This window comes from Poromitra crassiceps (assembly GCF_964638095.1).
Source record: "Poromitra crassiceps genome assembly, chromosome: 6".
Taxonomy (NCBI): Eukaryota; Metazoa; Chordata; class Actinopteri; order Beryciformes; family Melamphaidae; genus Poromitra; species Poromitra crassiceps.
The window spans coordinates 4,850,882-4,870,147 of NC_139627.1; the positions used below are offsets into that span (position 1 = coordinate 4,850,882).

General features: G+C 43.4%; 2 protein-coding genes across 3 annotated transcripts; both read right to left on the reverse strand.

The window, feature by feature from the left end:
- Window positions 1-2,345: 2,345 nt before the first annotated feature.
- Window positions 2,346-11,308, reverse strand: LOC310778058 (torsin-1A-like). 2 transcript variants are annotated; one of them, XM_083638375.1, is made up of 5 exons: window positions 11,106-11,308; window positions 8,998-9,263; window positions 7,460-7,629; window positions 5,329-5,456; window positions 2,346-3,985 (listed from the first exon to the last, which is right to left on the reverse strand). In XM_083638375.1, exons 1-5 carry the CDS (start codon window positions 11,260-11,262, stop codon window positions 3,744-3,746), a joined length of 963 nt encoding a protein of 320 aa, XP_083494501.1. In that variant the 5' UTR covers window positions 11,263-11,308; the 3' UTR covers window positions 2,346-3,743. The 2 variants fall into 2 exon arrangements, with proteins under 2 accessions (XP_083494501.1, XP_083494500.1); XM_083638374.1 differs by having other exon boundaries at window positions 7,460-7,635.
- A 2,099-nt stretch (window positions 11,309-13,407) lies between these two features.
- On the reverse strand, window positions 13,408-15,297 carry LOC310778826 (uncharacterized protein; the record flags this gene model as incomplete). Its single annotated transcript, XM_083639271.1, has 1 exon — window positions 13,408-15,297. The coding sequence occupies one exon, from the start codon at window positions 15,295-15,297 to the stop codon at window positions 13,408-13,410; it is 1,890 nt and encodes a 629-aa protein (XP_083495397.1).
- Window positions 15,298-19,266: the final 3,969 nt, after the last annotated feature.

The following is a 19,266-nucleotide window of genomic DNA, read 5'->3' on the forward strand; positions in this document are numbered from 1 at the left end:
TTCCCTGACGCGAGTTTGAACCATTGAACGCGGAAGTGAAACGTCACACGTGCGTAATGTTTTTGTAACCTCGCGTCACCAGGCTCTTCTCGGCGAGAAAGAGCCTGGCCTGCCTGCGTGATTTCTAACCCCACATAGGATAAGCAATAACCACGCCCTGTGGCGCCGGGATTGGCCAGGAGCATTGAAGCTTGGGACTAAAGCACCTGGGGTTTTTCATCTTTTAAAATAAAGATGTTAAAAAAAACTATTGCTTGTTACATTTTCAGTGCTGTACCTTTTTCTCTGGGTAAGAATTAAGCTTGAAATTAACGATATGATACATTATATTATATGAGCTATCAACGTGAACACAACACTGTTTATATTATTGCATGTTTTTGTAGATTGTGTACATTGTGTAGATTACAATTATTATGCTTATTATTACTATGCTAAGGAAGGTAGGTGACCATAATTCATTTCAATGTCCGCTCTCGAAGTGCCCTCCAGTGTTGCTCCTGGCCAATCCCGGCGCCACAGGGCGTGGTTATTGCTTATCCTATGTTTTTTTTTTTTTTTTTTTTTTTTATTGATTAATTCCAAAGCATACAATCAACAAGCATACATTAAACATCAATACAGAGTATGCCACTTCGATAGAAACAAAATAAATAAAAAAACAACAAACAAACAGGGGTATCATGTTAGAATAAACTCAGGCATTAACAAAAATATTTAAATCTTTACAAATATTCACAGTTTTTAAGGCTTTGCTGTTCTTGAGACCACATAAAGTTTTAATGTAATGTCCGAATTCATCTTTGAACTGTTGTATGTGTGGTTTCTTGGTAGCCCACTTGCACTTATGTATATAGTCCTATGTGGGGTTAGAAATCATGCGGCTGGGAGACATGACGTCACAGTCCAAAGGTGAATTAACCTGATCTTCTAGTAGTCCATGGTAGTCCTCCATAGTTCCATCACACAGACAAGATTGCATTGCTGAAAAAGATCTTACAATATGACAGCAGGAAGATGGCAGAGCTCTTCCTTATAGTCGTCCACAGTGATATCACATGCCATGTCATCAGTGACATCGTCACTGTGTGGCATCATCAGTTGACAACAGCGCTGACATCATCTATCATCATCGGTGACAGTAGTATAGGCTATATAACAGTAGTATTTCTATATACATATATATAGTGGAATCCGCTTATAGTGATATACGGTTATATAGTGATCAACCGCTTGTATTGATCAAAAAGCTTGGTCTCGATTCATTCCCTATACACATGCTGTTTAAATAATTTGCTTATAGCGATCAATACTCGGCATACAGTGATCATTTTGGGCCTTGTCCCACCTGAGAACAATGGAAAAAATGTTTAAAACTACAGTAATTGTATTTTTTTACTTACAAACTGCCAAAAATGAGCCAACAAGATACAGCAGCATGTCTGTCTGTATATATGGAGAGATTGCAGCATCTCCTTGTGGAGAGATGGCGGTGTCTCTGTCTATGCGACACCGCTGTGTTTGAAACAGCTGGAGGCCTAACTTACTGTATGGATTTATAAAGTCACTAACATTCCTTTTCCTTATACTGTATTCATGCAATACATATACACATGTCAATTTGATGGTAATCTGCATGAGAAATAAAGAAAAAGAAAACAATCGGTTATAATGATCATCTGCTTATAGTGATCAATTTGACCCGTCCCAAGGTAAGAGGAGTGCACTGTATGTTGCTTTCATTGTTGTAGGTGACTTCAACGGAGCCAACATGAAAAAGGTGCACCCAAAATACTACCTGCTTTCCTACTCATGGTGACAAGACTGGATCATTTTCATAAGCCTACTGCATTCCGGGATAGTTACAAACACACCGCAAGAGCCAATCACACCTCCATCTTACTGCTGCCTGCACAAACAGAATAAAACAGGCAGAGCCAGTTCAACAATCGGTTATGAAGTGGGATGACGAGCCAGTTGCAGCACTGCAGGGCTGCTTGAAATGACGATTATGTTCCAGGAAGCAGCTGACAGCAACATCAACAAGAGACCATCTTGTGATGGGATCACACCAGCTGCAATGCCCACGACTTAAAACATATGTGGGCCAGGGGCGTAAAGTGGTGTGATCTGAACCACTTTACCTTTACGCCCCTGGCCACTAAACTTTACACGTAAGTAGTTCAGATTCTGAACGACACCCATTTTTTAACTTGGCCTTCATTTTGGCGTCAACTACACACCTGTAAAGTTTATTGACTGAATTTTGCACAGTTGTGACGCTATTGTGTTGACAAAATCTGTCCACAGACATATGAACACCTGGGAAAAAACACTGCGCACAATTATTTATTCCCAAATCTGACCTTTATTATGCAAATTTACAGAAAACGAACCCCATTATGCCAGTCAATATATGAAAAAAAGAGCACCTAACCCTGAAGAAATGGATACAAAAGGTTTTTCAATGGATGCTGGTAGTATTGGGGATGTTAAATAACATAATATAAATCTAGGAGAATTTAACTGTGGGGCGGCTTTAGCTCAGGAGGTAGAGCGGGTCGGCCAATGACGCAAGGGTTGGCGGCTCGATCCCCGCTCCCTCCCAGCTGCTGTCGTCGTGTCCTTGGGCAAGACACTCAACCCTCCTTGCTCCCGATGGTGTGTAGGCACCCTGCGTGGCAGCCTGCCGCCATCGGTGTATGAATGGGTGAATGTAGACTACCTACTGATTGTAAAGCGCTTTGGATAAAAGTGCTATATAAATGCAGGCCATTTACCATTTAACTTTCGGAAAGGGGTCATTGTCAAGATGGTTGCATAGTAATTGAGATATCTAGCCATTTTAAGCTCCCGGCAGCTGCCATCTTGATAATGACCCCTTTCTGTAAGTTAGATTTTTACTATGTTATTTAGTATGTATTTTCCTGGGTCTCTACCTCAGAAAATCAAATAACAATATTCTGTACAAAGCATACAATACAACAGAAACAAGAAGGAAACAATAAAACAGACAAAGAAAAGTAAACCAACAGTAAAAGAACAAAAAAGGAAAAACAAAAAGCAATCAAAATGAGTGAGTAGACAGTTAAAATGGCAATATGAGGTGTATGTGTAATGTATTAGGGCTATGTGTGACTCATCAGAGAGGTTCTGAGATTGGATTTAAATGTGTTGAGAGATGATGTATGTTTGGCAATATTGAATGTGTTCCATAGTATGGCACCTCTGTAGCATATTGGAATGTTTTATTGGTAGTGTGACAGTATGGGGTGTGAAGGTGATCTGAATGTCTTGTATTATGTGTATGTATGTTAGAATATTGTTGGAAGTATAACCTACACAGTGCAGGGAGAGAGACAGCTGAGTATATACATTTATAGACAAAAGTGCATACCTGGAGTGTGTGTGTGTGTATATATATATATATATATATATATATATATATATATATATATATATATACACACACACACATTATATTGCTTCTGCTTCTGATATTAAAGAATCAAAGTTAGTGTACATATATATGTGTGTGTATGTACGGTAGATATATATTGCTTCTATAGCTATGGATTCTGAATGCTTTCATACAAGTTTGTCCAAAATTTTTGAAAAATATGGTAGAACACATATTGGGTGATGGTGATGTTTGTAAAACAACATGTTTCTCCAAACTTAAACAGTAGAATAACATTGGCAACTTTCAAGTCGTTCGGAATAACACCAGTTATTACCAGGGATTATTTGTAGTAGTAGGGTAGCCTGCTGTGTACTGTCTTACAGCCGTTGGAAGAGAAGACTTTATGATCTTTGGGGAAATACACCATCTCACTGGTCAGCCTGTCTGCCACCTCAAGGTCTCTCGGCCGACCCTCGTCTTCCATCTGAGCTAGGGCACACTGGGCCACATGCTTCTGCTCCAGAGGCAGGAAGGGGACAAAGAAGTCCACACTCTTTATCAAACTCGAATGCCATAACCCACCTGCAGAAAAAGATTGAAGATTGAAATGAGACCGCTTGAGTAGGATGGGATAATTTTGTTTTGTTTTTAGAAAATCCAGTTTTCAAATGACAATGACTCCTTGATACGTCTTGAGGCAGGAGGAGGTCAGTCATGACATCAGTCTGAGGGGACTTCCTTAATATGCTGGGATTATGTGCCTGGACACTGAGGAGACATGTACCGAAGAGCGCGGCGCTGGTGGCACTGGCAGTGGCTATTATAGCTACTGGGGGCTAGTGGGGAGATGCTAGTCTCTTAAAACAGACTGTCTCATCTACATCCGGCGAATGCAGCTATATACAGTCTGTACGTTACACCCCCAGAACATGCACAAGGAAGTTGGGAAAAAACCTTCAGACTGGAAGGAAGTTCGACAAAATCCGACCAATCACGACACGTGTGTCCACGGAAATTTTTTCTGATTGGACTAATGAGCGGAAGACCCGCCTTAAAAAAATTCTGATTGGACTAATGAGCGGAAGACCCGCCTTTCTGCTTCCCATTCCGGTTGGTGCATGATTCTCCCTCACGAAGTACAGACGGTATGGCGGAAGCATTTGAAAATTGCGGAAGCCAACTCGTCTGTTCTAAGAGACTAGGGAGATGCTAGCTAATGGTAATGCCTCCCTGGAGCGAGTAATTCATTACACTACTCGTTACATTAATTTTGCGTTACTCCTCAACATCACCTGAGATGTATTGTCACGTAATTGCCAACATTAAACCTTACGCTACATGCCCACATAGCACAAATCCCTATCCTAATAAGGAGGACATACACAAGATATTTGTTTCTGGAAGACGGCAAACTTTGACAGTAGGCCTACAAGTCAGACACACAAGCCTCGCGCCACTTGCGTTCCATAGTGTTCCATTGCCGTTGCCACCCAGTGACGCGGTTTGTTTACCTAAATGCTGCTCGGCTGATCCCTCGTATAGAGGCCTTTATCAGAATTCTACAAAACGAGTAGGCTATAGGTTACCTAAATATTTTTTTTATTAATATTATTTTCTCTCTGCAACCCCTCCAAATTAGACCATATACGGGCTACAGGGCGTTGGTAGACAGGTGTGAAGTCTCTACCGAGCCGCTGCTGTCCATTTTTGCTGGGAACCGTGCGCATCTCACAGTAAAAATATAGGCAAGATGAAGAGTCTCTAGAAAACACGCAGCTGAGACACAGCAGAGCCGCGCTGCTTAGGCTGGCTGTGTGGCAGATTGTGCATCCTGTAGCCTACCTAGCAAAAGTGGACTTGGACATGGCTTGAACGCACTTACACCATCGTCTAAATATGGCGCTATGAATGTACAGTCTACTCACTCTGCTTGTCGTTGATCACAGACAGGGAGAGCTCCTCTTCCAGGTCTTTCAGCTCGATCTCCTCTCTACCCCGTCCTGCATTCCAGAAGTCTAGAGCTTTTTGGTTGATGCTGTTCCCTCCAGCATTACTACGAGAAATTTAAGCAACAGGTAACACATGTTCACATTTAACCAAATCAAAAACAACACAGACTAGTCAGACTTCAGAGTAAACACACACACACACACCCCTACACACACACACACACACACGCCTTACTACTATTGGAGAGCTGTCTATTTGTCCAGCTGGAGTTGGCGCACCGTTGCTCCGATCGCCAATTTTTTTTGCCAAAACACTTTTCAGGGTTCTGGAATGAATCTGGTCCAAAAACAAAACAAAACAAAAAACCCACCCACGGAGGGCCACTACAGCGATATATTGTTTACGTTTTTAAGCCTTCACACTCACAGCGCCATTGTGACATAATCAGTGATGTCATCAAGCAGTGGCCTATTTGGTGAAAAGCTGAAATGTTGTTAATCTTTCTACCAAATCTAGGTAAATCTCTGACTTGAAAGCAGTGTCCTGTCTTGCCTGAGGTGAAATGAAAATGAACTAGAGCAGCGGTTTGAAGCGATGTTTGAAATGTTTAAAGAAGATATTTGAAAAAAGAAGGGAGACACACATTGCGTTTCGCATGTTCCAAAAGTCTGATCGTGACTTTAAAATTTAGATAAGATAGGATAAAGATATTTACAAAAAAAATTGGGGGTGGGGGGGTGGGCAGCTGTCTATATGTTCTCTGAGGGGAGGCTCCCACACTTTGAAAACCCTTGAACTAGAGTCATATGATCACGTTTCATGTCCTCTTTAAATTTACCCAAGGTTATTGTAGTTTTTCCATTTTCATTTTTAAGCGGTGCAGCCGCTTCTATAAGGCCGCTACAAGTCTGCAGATTGCATTCCACGCATTTCAATGGTCTCTGTTTAATCACAAACCTGTTTTAAATTCCATCAAGACTAAAATGGATGCTGTTCTCACGGTCCTCTAGTGTCAACAACAGTCCTCGTATTCTTACACTCCAGGGTGAACAAATTGAAACTGTTAATTCTTATAAACTTACAGTCACACATCAGACTGTTTATTCTGCATGTGAAGACTGAACAGGTCTGTTTTTTCATTCTACGCCCCTGATAAATGGAATAGGCTCCAGGACACTCTAAAATTGGAGCGATTGGTCTCTCTAGAGTCGTTTAGAGTGCTCCTAGAGGGTACTTTGGACTAGCCTGGGTAAACCCATCCCCCACGTGACCTGCTCTCAGACCTGCTCTCAGTCACTAGGGTTAGTGACTGGGAACTGAGAGAGCAGGTCACGTGGGGGCTGGGTTTACCTAGGCTAACTTTGGACAGGGAGTGCTTGTGTTTTACATGATGTGCTTTTATCATTGTTTTGATTGTTTGTCTAGGCCTATATCTAATTGTCTCTCTGTAATTTTGTAACTTTTATAAATGTTTTATTGTAACAGGGCACCCTTGAAAATCTCAAGGGCCACCACTATATAAATGAAGGTCAAATAAAAAAATAAAAAATAAGTGACTGTGTCTCCATCCGACTGTTTTCACCGAGATGTTGGCAGTTCACTGAGAGTTGAACAGCGCCCCGGGGGAAGTGCACGAGATTGCCTAGCCCTAACCCCCCGCCTCGACAAGGAAGCACAGTGGAGACAGAAGGCTGAAGACGGCCCAACTTCAACTCACTTCCTGTCATTTTGTCACGTGAGTTTTGTTTGCCCATGGTTTTCCACGGAAACACCCACTTAGGAGACTTTCGGCAGGTCTGAGTCAATGGTTGACCACGCCCATTTAGGAGACTTGCTGCTACCATTTGTTCGAATTGGCGGAGCCTGTGGTGACCCATCTACAGTATAGTAATATAATATCTATGGTGAAATGCACACACGGACGCACACACACACATACACACGCACAGTGCCAGAGAGAGGGATTAGGGGAAGAAGTAGCCTATAGGGTTCGAACTGCGCAAGCTTGCACCGCCGTTTACTTCAACATCTGGGTGTGATTTGTGTTCCCCAGACCGGTTCCTTCCCTTGATACAAATGACAAATTGTGATTGAAGCTGTTGTCACCTGAGGAAGATGAAGATGGCTTTCTGGTAGGAAACTCCGTCCAGGGTGTCGTAGTAGCCCAGGTAGGGCATTATGCTGTCAATCAAGCCAGGAGGCATCTTGTCCATCTCATCAAAGATGAACATGGATTGTGGACATCTGGTGATACTGTTTTTGAGCCACTGCTTCAACTGATACTGAGGATAAACAACAGGCTACATCACTAATGAGTAAAAAACAGACTGTTACGTGCCATGATGTCTTTGCTTGCACTTTAGTTTCTCCCCCTCCCTCTCCTTCATCTGAAATAGCACTCCATAATTCACCCATCCATCATTATTAGTCAAGCAGTCAATCATTATGATCGATTATCAATGTCTTTTTGACTTGCTGCATTCTTGACAGGTTTAGTTAGTGTGGGTTCTGTTTTATTTAGTCATTTCCCCCTCTCCCTCTTTCTATATTCTAAATTTGGTAGTTCAGTGTCTCTGAACAAGTGTGTCAATTGTAAATGTGTAAATAGACATGCAGTATTGTTTTCTATCTTTATCACTGGGAACTGTAAATAAAAACCACTAACACTACTGATGTCTGTATATACAGTAGAGTATCTTCTTGTTCCATCTTTATTCACTGCCCTGTTCTTGACTCTGGAGGAGGACAAGTCCTGGATGGAGGGCAGGTTGGCACAGATGATTTTCTCTGCAGTCCAGACTAGGGCTATCAAAATTGGCCCAAAATCATATTCGTTCGAATATATTCAACAACAACAAAATGGTTTGTGGCAAGGCAAACCAATACAACCAGAGAGCTTATAATAAATAGCCTACTTGGTATATTTATTTGAACATAAACATTTTTTTATATATATATTTATTCAGTCAGCATTAGTACAGTAGACTAGTAGCCTACACTTTTGTAATGTTTTTAAATAACCAGGCAAACGATGTATGTTTTTATGTTGGCCAGTTTTTTTTACCTGGTTAAATGTAAAAATAAATAAATAACATTTATATAATAATAAAATCGAATAATAATTTTAATATTTGAATATTCTTTTAATTTTAATATTCAAATATAGAATATTCTTTTGCAGCCCTAGTCCAGACTGTTCATTGTAGTCTGTGCCTGTCCTGTTTGGTGGCAGACCCAAACCAGACTGACTTTGTGGCGCAAATAAAGCAGAAAACAGTTTGCAGACTTTCGTTGTTTGATATAGTACTTCTTCCGGTTCCAGCACCTGCCAGCTCAGTGGCCTTGTGGTCTGAGTGTCCGCCCTGAGACTGGGAGGTCGTGAGTTCGATCCCCGGCCGTCATACCAAAGACTATAAAAATGGTACCCATTTGCCTCCCTGCTTGGCACTCAGCATCAAAAGGGTTGGAATTGGGGGGGTTAGATCACCGCTCCCCCAGGGGATGGGTCAAATGCGGAGAACAAATTTCACACATTGTGGGACTTTACCTTTACCTTACCTGCCTTCAATAGGTTTCAGGATGTGCACAATTATCTTATGTAGGCTATATTGTTTATTATCTGTTAATATTAGATCAAGACTTACCTTGTAGGTCTGAACCAAACTTGGATGCGGGAAGTCATGTAGTGATATGAAAACATGGACAAAAGGGTTTTTCATGCCTTCCTTGTAAATGCTCTCAGCAATCATCTGACTGACAAAATTCTTCCCGGTGCCGGACCCTCCTTGCAGAGAGAGGACCAGGGGCTTCTTTGGGTTGTCATTGTTCATGAATCCCGTCACAGCTTTCAGAATGATGCGTGAGGCTATATGCTGCCCAAACAGTTTGCGTCCCAGGGCCAACTCCAAACCTGACAAGTACAGAGCAGAATGTCAGCCTAGTGGCCTTCGTCAGGGCAGACTTAGGACTGCCCTGACGAAGACTACTAGGCTGAAACGTGTCAGTGTTTTCTTTCTCTCCTCTCTTTTCTTCCTTCAATAACTTTAAAGTTTCTCCCACAAGTGTGCTTTGGACCTGCTGAGAGACCACGCTGTGGCCTCTGTCACAGTTTTTAAAATGTAAACAGAGTTAGCCGGCTAGAGTCAGACACTCACGCCTCGCGCCACTTGTCCTCTAGAGTGAGAGTGGCGTCAGCGGAGGACCAAAATGCGAGACTCATTAGCCAATGAACAGCCAGGAATGGGTCTTGCGCTACTTTTGCATGCTAAAATAAAGCTGATAATGTACAATTTGATTCAAGAAAAAAAAACTTTCAAAGTACAACACAAACTGTCCATTTTGCTGCAACTCGACAGTGCTGCTTAATCCAGGACCTTACTTCCTGGAACTCTTGAGAGTAAAAAACTGGTCCATTGGAGTGAATGGAGATGTCGCAACTCTTCTTACATGGCTCTCTGGTGTTCCATTGCCGTTGCCACCCAGTGACGCGGTTTGTTTACCAAAATGCTGCTCGGCTGATCCCTCGCATCGCTTATATTTTGACATTCTGAGTGAGAGCAGAATTAGCTCAAGAGTTTGATGTATAATACATGCATATCGTGTTAAAGTTGTGTGTACTGTCGCAGCTTTTAAAATGTGAACAGAGTTAGCCGGCTAGAATCAGATACACAAGCCTCGCGCCACTTGGGCTCCATAGGGTTCCATTGCCATCCAGTGACGTGGTTTGTTTACCAAAATGCTGCTCGGCTGATCCCTTGTGACGTATAGTAGTCATGCGACAGCCAGTCATGCACTCACTCAAATGTGATCTAACCAGCTGGGCAAGTTACTTTCAAAATGTAATAGGCCTACTACATATTACTAGTTACTTTCATTTGAAAGTAATACGTTACTTTACAATATTACTATCTGTGTAGAGTAACTCATTACTTATTTACACTACTTTTGCATTACTTTCACCAGAATAACAGCAGTAGCAGAATGACATCGCCGCCCGGTACCATCCCTACAAATAATTTCAACCGTATTTAAGTCAGTGTAAACTGTCAAATATAGGCTATCCTTTTCCTTTGTTATTGTCATCTATACTGGTTATTTGTATAAAAACACACAATTTGATTCGGAAATGACTGAATCTTTATTTAAATATATACTTTGATAAAAAAAAAAAAGTAACTCAATTTTAACTTGTGTTACAAAGTAACTAGTAGGCCTATAATATTACTGAAATCCTATTGGTAATAATAAGTTATATTACTGAGTTACAGTTAAAAGTAATATATTACCTGTAATATGTTACTTTTGTAATGAGTTACCCCCAACACTGGATCTATCTACCAGGAAGCTTGTTATTATTTATTATTTATGGAGAAGGGGTGGGAGTTAATAAGTTTTACTTCTTCTCACTCCTTTTCAAATATGTATATATTCTATTTTTCTTTGTTTCTGAAATGGCTTTTATTTTATTATTTTGCTTTCATATTCGAAATAAACACTTCAATCAATCAATCTAACTGATGGGATTTGTAATTTTTGAGTTAGCCTATTTTGTTCAACACACTGCTACTGTGTTTGACAACAGTTTTACCTAGGCCTATATCAGCAAACATTTTGAAACGCCATACTGCAGTACATAGGTATGCTACAAACAGTCAATGATTGGTAATGGCCTATTCAAATTTTAAAGACATTCGTTCAAATAAATTTGCCTGTCTTTTCAACGTGTGCATTATCTCAGCATTAATTAGCTCACCTGTCGGATTAAAGGCGATCCACCCGCATTGTGGCTGTTCACACCACGATCCACAGAGCCAATTGAAAAACGATAAGACAGGTGGTGGATTGTAAGCATTTACCGCGACACTTGTGATTGAAATGCAGAACAACAAAGATGGGTACATTGGTCTCATTGTCAAAACCACTTCACTTTAAGCCGGCTAGAGTGACTGCGGTCAACTGAGCCGTCGTTTGCGAAACCACAGTCAATATAGAGAGCCGCAGGGATGACGTATTTTTGTAGGCTGAATGCGGAAGTCCCGAACTTCCTGGTTCTTCACTGTTTCTGTCTATGGGATTTTTGAATGGGTTTTTGGCGTGATGCTTCAAATAATGTCTGTGGGCAACGCAAGTTTAATCAAACGCGAACCAAGGTTCAGCGGGATAATCTTCACACATGAGGACCACTTTCATGAGATTTGTAGCGTAAATGCGAGCTCTAGAAGTAAAAAGCTTGTGCTAAGCTAATCCAGAACTACACACAGTGTCGCATAGGCTTCCACGTCACGTCAGCACTCAACCTGACTGTTGTTGATGTGTGCACTGATTACCCCGGGCTGAACCAGGTGAGGGAAAGAGAATTTCCGTGTTCGTCGTTTGAAGTGGTGACGTTATTGACGTATATATCCACATCGACTCAGCAGTGTAGTCTCATTTAGCCGTTTGCTAGCTAGCCGCCCGTTTAACGGCACGTAAAAGCTTCAAAACTCATAAAAGTGGTCCTCGTGTGTGAAGATGATATTACTAAACACTGGTTCGCGTTTGATTAAGCCAGCGTTGCCCAGAGAGAGTATTAGAAGCATCGCGCCAAAAACCCATTCAAAACTCCCATAGGCGAAAACTGTGAAGAACCAGGGCTGTTAGCATCGATGATTTCCGGACTCGTTACTGCGGCTCTCTGTTTCGTGCTGTAACGAAGCCAGGCTCTTTCTCGCCGAGAAGAGCCTGGTGACGCGAGGTTACAAAAACATTACGCACGGCACGTGTGACGTTTCATTTCCGCGTTCAAACTCGCATCAGGGAAGTGAAGAAAAACACACGAAGCTTGACAGCACCAATGGTCTGGAAAGTCGGCAAAGCGTGATTTCTAAACATCTTTATTTTAAAAGATGAAAAACCCCAGGTTCCGTCCCAAGCTTCAATGCTCCTGGCCAATCGCAGTGGTTATTGCTTATCCTATGTGGGGTTAGAAATCACGCGTCGGGGCAAATGCGTTTGGTATTATGGTCCGACACATAATGCTGTCCGACAGGAAAATGTGCTGCTGCAGTGACAAGGTTTAGTTCCGCAACAACTAAACAATCCAAGATGCATCTGGGAAACACACAATTCAAATATTCGATGTGAGCCAGCTTTAAAGATCTCAGTGGCGAAATAGCAGAACATTGGCTTTAGGTTTTGTACCATGGCATAGTTGTTTTGTGACTGCACTAGTATTGTTAAACTACGGCCTAAAAGGAAGCAGAACTTTAGAGAATCAATTCAATTCAATGAGGCTTTATTGGCATGAGAAAGTTGCCAAAGCAAGTGTAAAATAAAAACAAAAAATGTGCTTACAATTAAACATACACTAAACATCAGCTATGTAACATTGCACTCAAATAACAGTAGTAATTGCAATCAATATACAAACATTGTGCATACAATTGAAGATCTAAGTATAAACCAGTATAAACAGATGTGCAACATTGCAACATAGTCAAAGCACATAAGAGTAGCTAAAATTAACTTTTAAAATGTACAAAAAGAAACAAATTGTGCTTAAATGGCTGTTGAGGTAAATATAAGTAAGTAAGTAATATAAGTATGAAAATAGAAAGTACAAAATTGTGGAAATTGCAGTTAAAAATATAAGTGCAAATACAAATAAGTTGTAACTGTGTCAAAACACTGCAATGTTTTTTTCTTCTTCCAGAAGGTATTGACACTTTGAGTTCCAATGATAGACCGGAGTGTCCGATGTGGATCCACCATCATCTATTGAACAAGCCTGTGTGTGTGTGTGTGTGTGTGTGTGTGTGTGTGTGTGTGTGTGTGTGTGTGTGTGTGTGTGTGTGTGTGTGTGTGTGTGTGTGTGTGTGTGTGGGAAGCTATGCAACAGGGAAGCAAACGGACCGGTAGCGTCTGTCTGTCAGCCTCATTTGTGATTGGTTGGAGGGGTGGAGCGACCATTGGTCACAGTCATTCAGAGCTTGACTCCTATACATCCATGCTCTGAGGAGGGTCAACTTGTCTCCTGCTCCTCGGCCCCCCTGGCTCTCCTCTGGGTGTTGGTACTGCTACTGGGCTGGCAGCGGAGCCTGGGGCTGGTAGTGAGCGCCGTGCCCCAGAGCCATAGCCAAGGTTCTCCGCCGCTGCTGGAACAGCTGTTGTTGCTGGCACTGCTGTTGATGATGCTGATTGTGTTGCAGCTGTTGCAGTTGCTGAGGCAATGACTGCTGATGTTGACGCAGTTGTTGTTGATTAGGTTGCTGGTATTGTTGCTGTTGATTATATTGCTGGCGGAGCAACGGCTGCTGAGGACGGTGCTGCTGCTGCTGTTGCTGCTGCTGCTGCAGCTGCAGCGCCTTGGGTTGCTGTTGGCCGAGTTGTTGAATTTGTTGCTGCTGTTGGTGATGTAGCTGTTGGTGCAGTTGCTGCCGCTGGAGTAGTTGCAGTTGTTGGTGCTGTCCCTGTTGTCCCTGTTGTTGCTGTTTGGTGGTGGTGGGCACAGGCACCGGGAGGGGCATGTGACCCGGAACCAGGTTGTCGTAGGAGGAGCCGGGTAACAATGTGCTGAGGCTCTGTGTGGAGGTGCAGAGTTTGCCCTGACCCAAACCACCAGCCAGCGGAGCTCCTCCCATGGCGGGAGGTTTGAAAACATGCTCGCTGGTCCCTGCCAGGGCTTTCGAGGGCACCTGGGGGGTGCAGATGGCGATGGGCTCCACCCCACTGAACGTCCCCATCCGATGTGCTCCCGGTTTGCGGCAGATGGTGGCCGTGTGAGTCTGCGACTGGTGCAGGATGTCGATGTGTGTAGTGTCTTCGGAGCCGGAGGGGGTGGTGGCCTTGCTGCTGCTGCTCCTCGGGGCATCCAAATTCAACGCACCCAACAATGGCAGCTGATCCCCGGCCGAGCAAGTCTTCCCCAATGCAGGCATGGCGAGCGGCCTCTCTCCATGGTGCGTGTTGGCATTGTGTGGGGGGGCCAGCGAGCCGTCCTCAGCCCCCCCGCTCCCGCCTGTCCCGGACCCTGTAGCCAGCCGATTGGTGGAGCTGACGGGGTCCTGGATGTGTATTCCATTCACAGCCCAGCTGATGGAGTCCAGGGAGGGAACATGCCTCACTGATCCTGACGGGTAGTCACTGCTGGTGCTGCTCTTCCTGGATGGTGTGTCACTATGAGAAGCTGGAGGCGTCTGGTAGGTGTAGCTGGAATCAGAACCTTTCAGGTCCAAGATCACCTGTTCGCTGGCTGGAGGCAACTTAGTGGGCTCGGCTGTCAGGTTGGTCATATCTTCTAAAATGGTCTGCAGGTGGGTCGCCTCTTCCAGCATGCCGATCTCATGGTCCAGCACAGGTTTGAGCATGGTGACGAAGCTGCAGTAGCGTCCTCTCTCCTCAATCAGCGCTTTGTGCACCGCTCTCTTCTCAGTCTCCTCCAGGATGGTGTAACTGACGTTAAGGGCCTGAAATGTGCTGACCAGCTGGCCCCGCACGTTGTCCCTCCCTTTCTTCCCCTTCTTCTGCAGTTTGATGCTGTTTGAAAACTTCTTCTTGATGTCCGCCCTTGCCTTCTTGTACTCTTTAGCATGGTCTTTGTCCAGCTGACTGGCCACCTTCTTCCACTCCTCCATCTTCAACTCCAATGGAGAGATGAGACTGTCTGAGAGGGCTGTAGTAAGCAATTTGAGTTTGGACTCGATGTTGCGTTGTCTCATACAGATCCTGGTTAACGCAGAGCCAATCTCCTTGGTCGCTCCTCTGGTTCCAGTGGCCATGTCTGCCACATTCTGAAAGGCGTCCAGGAAGGCTCCGGTCACCAAGCAGGTCTTCCTGAGCTGTGACTGCAGCTTGGTTCCTTTGGTTAGAAGATCCTCCCATGCAGGATAACTGGACTTCATGTCTTTCATGATGTGATGGAAGAGCCCCCCAAGGGCGCTGCAATCCTTCTCTATACTCTCCTCCATTTTGCACAGGCTCAGAAAGACAAAATCTAACTTCCAAACTCAGCAACTTTACTCTTCCAACGCACTGATGCACTGATGCTTGGTGGGTTGCGCCAGTCTTATTTATACTCCCTGCAGTGAAGGATTTCGGAAAGTCCCTAACGTCCCCCTTCTGATTGGTCTGCTGATTCAAAACAGAGGGCGCCTCGCCTTCTGATTGGTCTGCTGACCCAAACGAGGGCTCCTCCCCATAGCAACCTTTCCTTCACACGCCCCCGGGCAAGCTAGCAGCATGTCACGGTGAAACGGACTGGAGAGCTTTCTAGTACCTGGCAAATGCAGTATGCTGCAGCCAGGTAAGATAAACAATATGGTTTTCATATGTTTACAATACTAGGCTATGTGATGTTGTTCCAGTTAACGTTAATAGCCTTGCAGACCTAATCGAAAAAGGCAACTCTTGATTATTTACAACGTTAGCCTAATGTACTAACGTTACATTTGAGACTGATACTGTCTAGCTAGCTGAGCTAGCTACGAACTGTTGCTAGCTCGCTATGCTAACCTGTTGCGCGGGCCTGGGTCGTTATCATATAAACTAGCGTTAGCTAACTTGCTGGTAACGTTAACGATAGAGGGCAACATTGCTATTTCTATAACGTCAGCTTAACTAACTAGCTTAACACTAGCGTTACCGCCACCTGTGGAGCTCTCAGCGTTCCCTCACGCTCCTGGGGCTACGCCTCCGAGGCTCCGATGACTGCGCGGCCATCCCACTTCTGATGTAATGGCACAGGCGAGGCTGGTTTTGAACCTATTTATTATTGCTGCGAAGTGGACTGCACACAGGGTATTGAGCCATATTACTTAACATGGCTGAATACCCTGTGCAGTCCACTTCGAAGGGGAACTACTAGCAGATCGGAACGCAGCATGTTTTGAACAAGAGGTCTCCAACTTACAAGCCCAACACGTTCCATCCGACCAAAGGGACAATCCCTTTGGTCAAGGACCAACGTGCTCACTTTATCCAGACCCAGGATCGCTACAATATTATAAACACTCATAACGTTACCCCCCCCAAACAAGCACTTCGTTGATGGCGCCCCAAGCGATCGATTTCCAAATCCACGGGGGGCGGCAGGGACAGCTGCCAAGCCTTGCAGACCTAATCGGAAAAGGCAACTCTTGATGATTTCCAACGTTAGCCTAATGTACTAACGTTACATTTGACACTGATAACTGTCTCAGATGTAACATTAAACAGTAATACTCTCAGATGTAACTTAACACAACCAGCAATGAGCTGTTGATTAGTAAGTTTGGTGTCGGTGTGTTGCTTTTGCGCCAGCTAATGTTGCCAATGCCATGCCATTTTTGTAGTATTTTGTAGTCTGTAACGTTGGTGATGTAGGCTACTGTAATGGAAGTCATGCTTCACTCCCAGCATCTCATTACCATCTCTCACTGTCTATATAAGCAAACATTTGAAAGGAAAAAACGGAGAATACATATTTGTAAAGGGGTCCCTTTACCTAGATATCAACTCTTCATCAGAGTCAAACAGACTCTGATGATGTGCGTGCGTTGAAACGTTAGTCACTGCACTTTTTAATCCAGTGAATCGAGTGCTCCAGGATCCTCTTTGGGTTTACCCATTTGTTGTTGTGTTTTGTTTGTTTGTTTGTTTTTTGTCCATATCGCCCAGGCCAGCCCTACACTGGAGAGACCATCAGAGACCAATGGAGACCCCTGGAGATAAATCAAACATGCCGTGCCTGGTGAAGATGTGCTGGAAACATATGTAGAAAGGGCTGTAGCTAAGATTAAGAAATTTAAAATAGGTTCAGGTACAGTAGAGTCCCAAACTCTATGCTAGGAAATATAAATGAAATATGGTTTGTTGTTAGTGAAATATAGTTATTTACCTGTGGTAGCTCAGACCAGTGCCAAGAGGGTCACTCTTGTCCTAAAAGTCACGTCCAAGGGTGGCTGGTTCACAATGTAGGAGATGGGAGAATCGGACATCCTTTTCAGCAAGCTTAGTTCTGCATCTGCCACCTTTAAGTGTTTCCTGCGAGCATGAATGCAGACCGTGTACTCAGAAGTGTCCTCCAACTCATTCAACTACTATGAGGTCAAGTTCAACCGATACATATGAGACAATACTACAGTCAGTGTTTATTTTGTCTTACATGCACACTGTGGGTACAAGTATCCTACTGGCAGTGTTGGGCAGGTTACTTTCAAAATGTAATATACTACATATTACTAGTTACTTTCATTTGAAAGTAATAATATTACTGTCTGCATAGAGTAACTCGTTACTTATTACACTACTTTTGCATTGCTTTCACCAAAACACCAGCAGCACTACAATGACATCCCTGCCCTGGAACCATCCCGAAAAATAATTTCAACTGTCTTGAAGTCAGTGTAAACAATCCAAAATTCTAAATGTCAGGGTAGGGAGAGAACACACACCCATGCATACTGTCACCCCTCCCTCCCTCCCTCACACATACACCCACTCGCTCGGCCTCCCTCCCGCCCACTTCTACACACACACACAGATTCCCACCCCCTCCCTTTCCTCCTTTAAGAAAACAAAGACTAAAACTATTGCTTGTTGACTAATCTGTTTATCCAATAGCCAACCACTGGCAATCTATTGAATTCTGAATGTTATATATCTTTTATTAAACTAAATTGCAGTGTTTTCCTCCTGTATTATTTACACTATGTTCTACCGCTCCAACTTTCTACATAGCTTGCCCATTTGGACCACAGTATGCATCTCAATCTGATTTCTCCCCTGATTGTATATGTTAACTGCTCCATTTCTTTTACCTGTTCCATTAGGTCTCTCCATTTCTCTATGCTAGGACTTAGCTTCTGAAGCCAATTTTTGGTTATAAGTTTAAGAGCAGTTATCCTTAATATTCTAATAAGGTACTTATCTTCAGTTCTAATTATCTCCTTTGGAATTTCTCCTAACAAAAGGAACTCATTGTTAATTTTGAGGTCCATTTGCAAAACAAAATCAATTTCAGCACAGATATTTTTCCAAAACATTTTCAAGACGGGGCATGACCAGAAGATATGACAATTTGACACAAGTATCAGAACGGCAAACAACAAAACAAAAGATGGACGTACCGAACAAAGTTTTTGAAGAAGTTCTTGTAGAAACATTGCGGATTCACAATCTCACATCTTTTAAGCCAATACAGAAGCTTTGCATCAGACAATTAATCAAGGAAAGAGACGTCAAGCTAACGGCAACAAAGACGTTTTTTGGCGCACTTCCTTCCGGTGTTCATTCTGGTTCTGTGGTTTACGCCCCCATGACAAAAAGCGGGGTGAAAGCCATGGGTGAAAGGTGACCAGACTAATGTTTTTGCTTCCCCCCCCCCCACAGGAAGCTTCTCATTGGCTCCTCCGAGGCTCCGAGCTGTCCATCATCGCGCCCCGCCCACCATGATCTCGCCCTGGCTTGTTTGCACTTCAAGAACTCAAATAAATGCCTGTTTTCCCATCTAAAGTAAGTGAACAACGTGTCCGTTTGTTTTGTTAGCATATAACATAAACTGCCCGGTCTTGTTGTGCAGTAAGAGCCACGTTCCTGCTGTTGTATTAAGATGAGAGTGTCAGTAACAGTATCAGTCACAGGTCTCCTTCTTCTTACATGCAAACAGGCCTGTGTGTGGATGAGTTATATAGTGATCCAAAACAACAACAAGTTCGACTTTCCACAAGCTGCACGCCACGGCCTACACTTTGGATTAGCACACCCTCTGCAAGATATAGCCTATTCATATCGTGGCCAAACTATCTCTCATTAAAATTCATTCCAGCAATTAGTCGCACAGTTGAAACGAACCCGCTACAAGCTCGCAATCCTTTTGGTGACAATAATTTTTAATGAGGTGAATGTTTTGTATTGTTGAGTGTTGCATGGTATTAGGCTTTCCTCCTTCAAAAGACCAC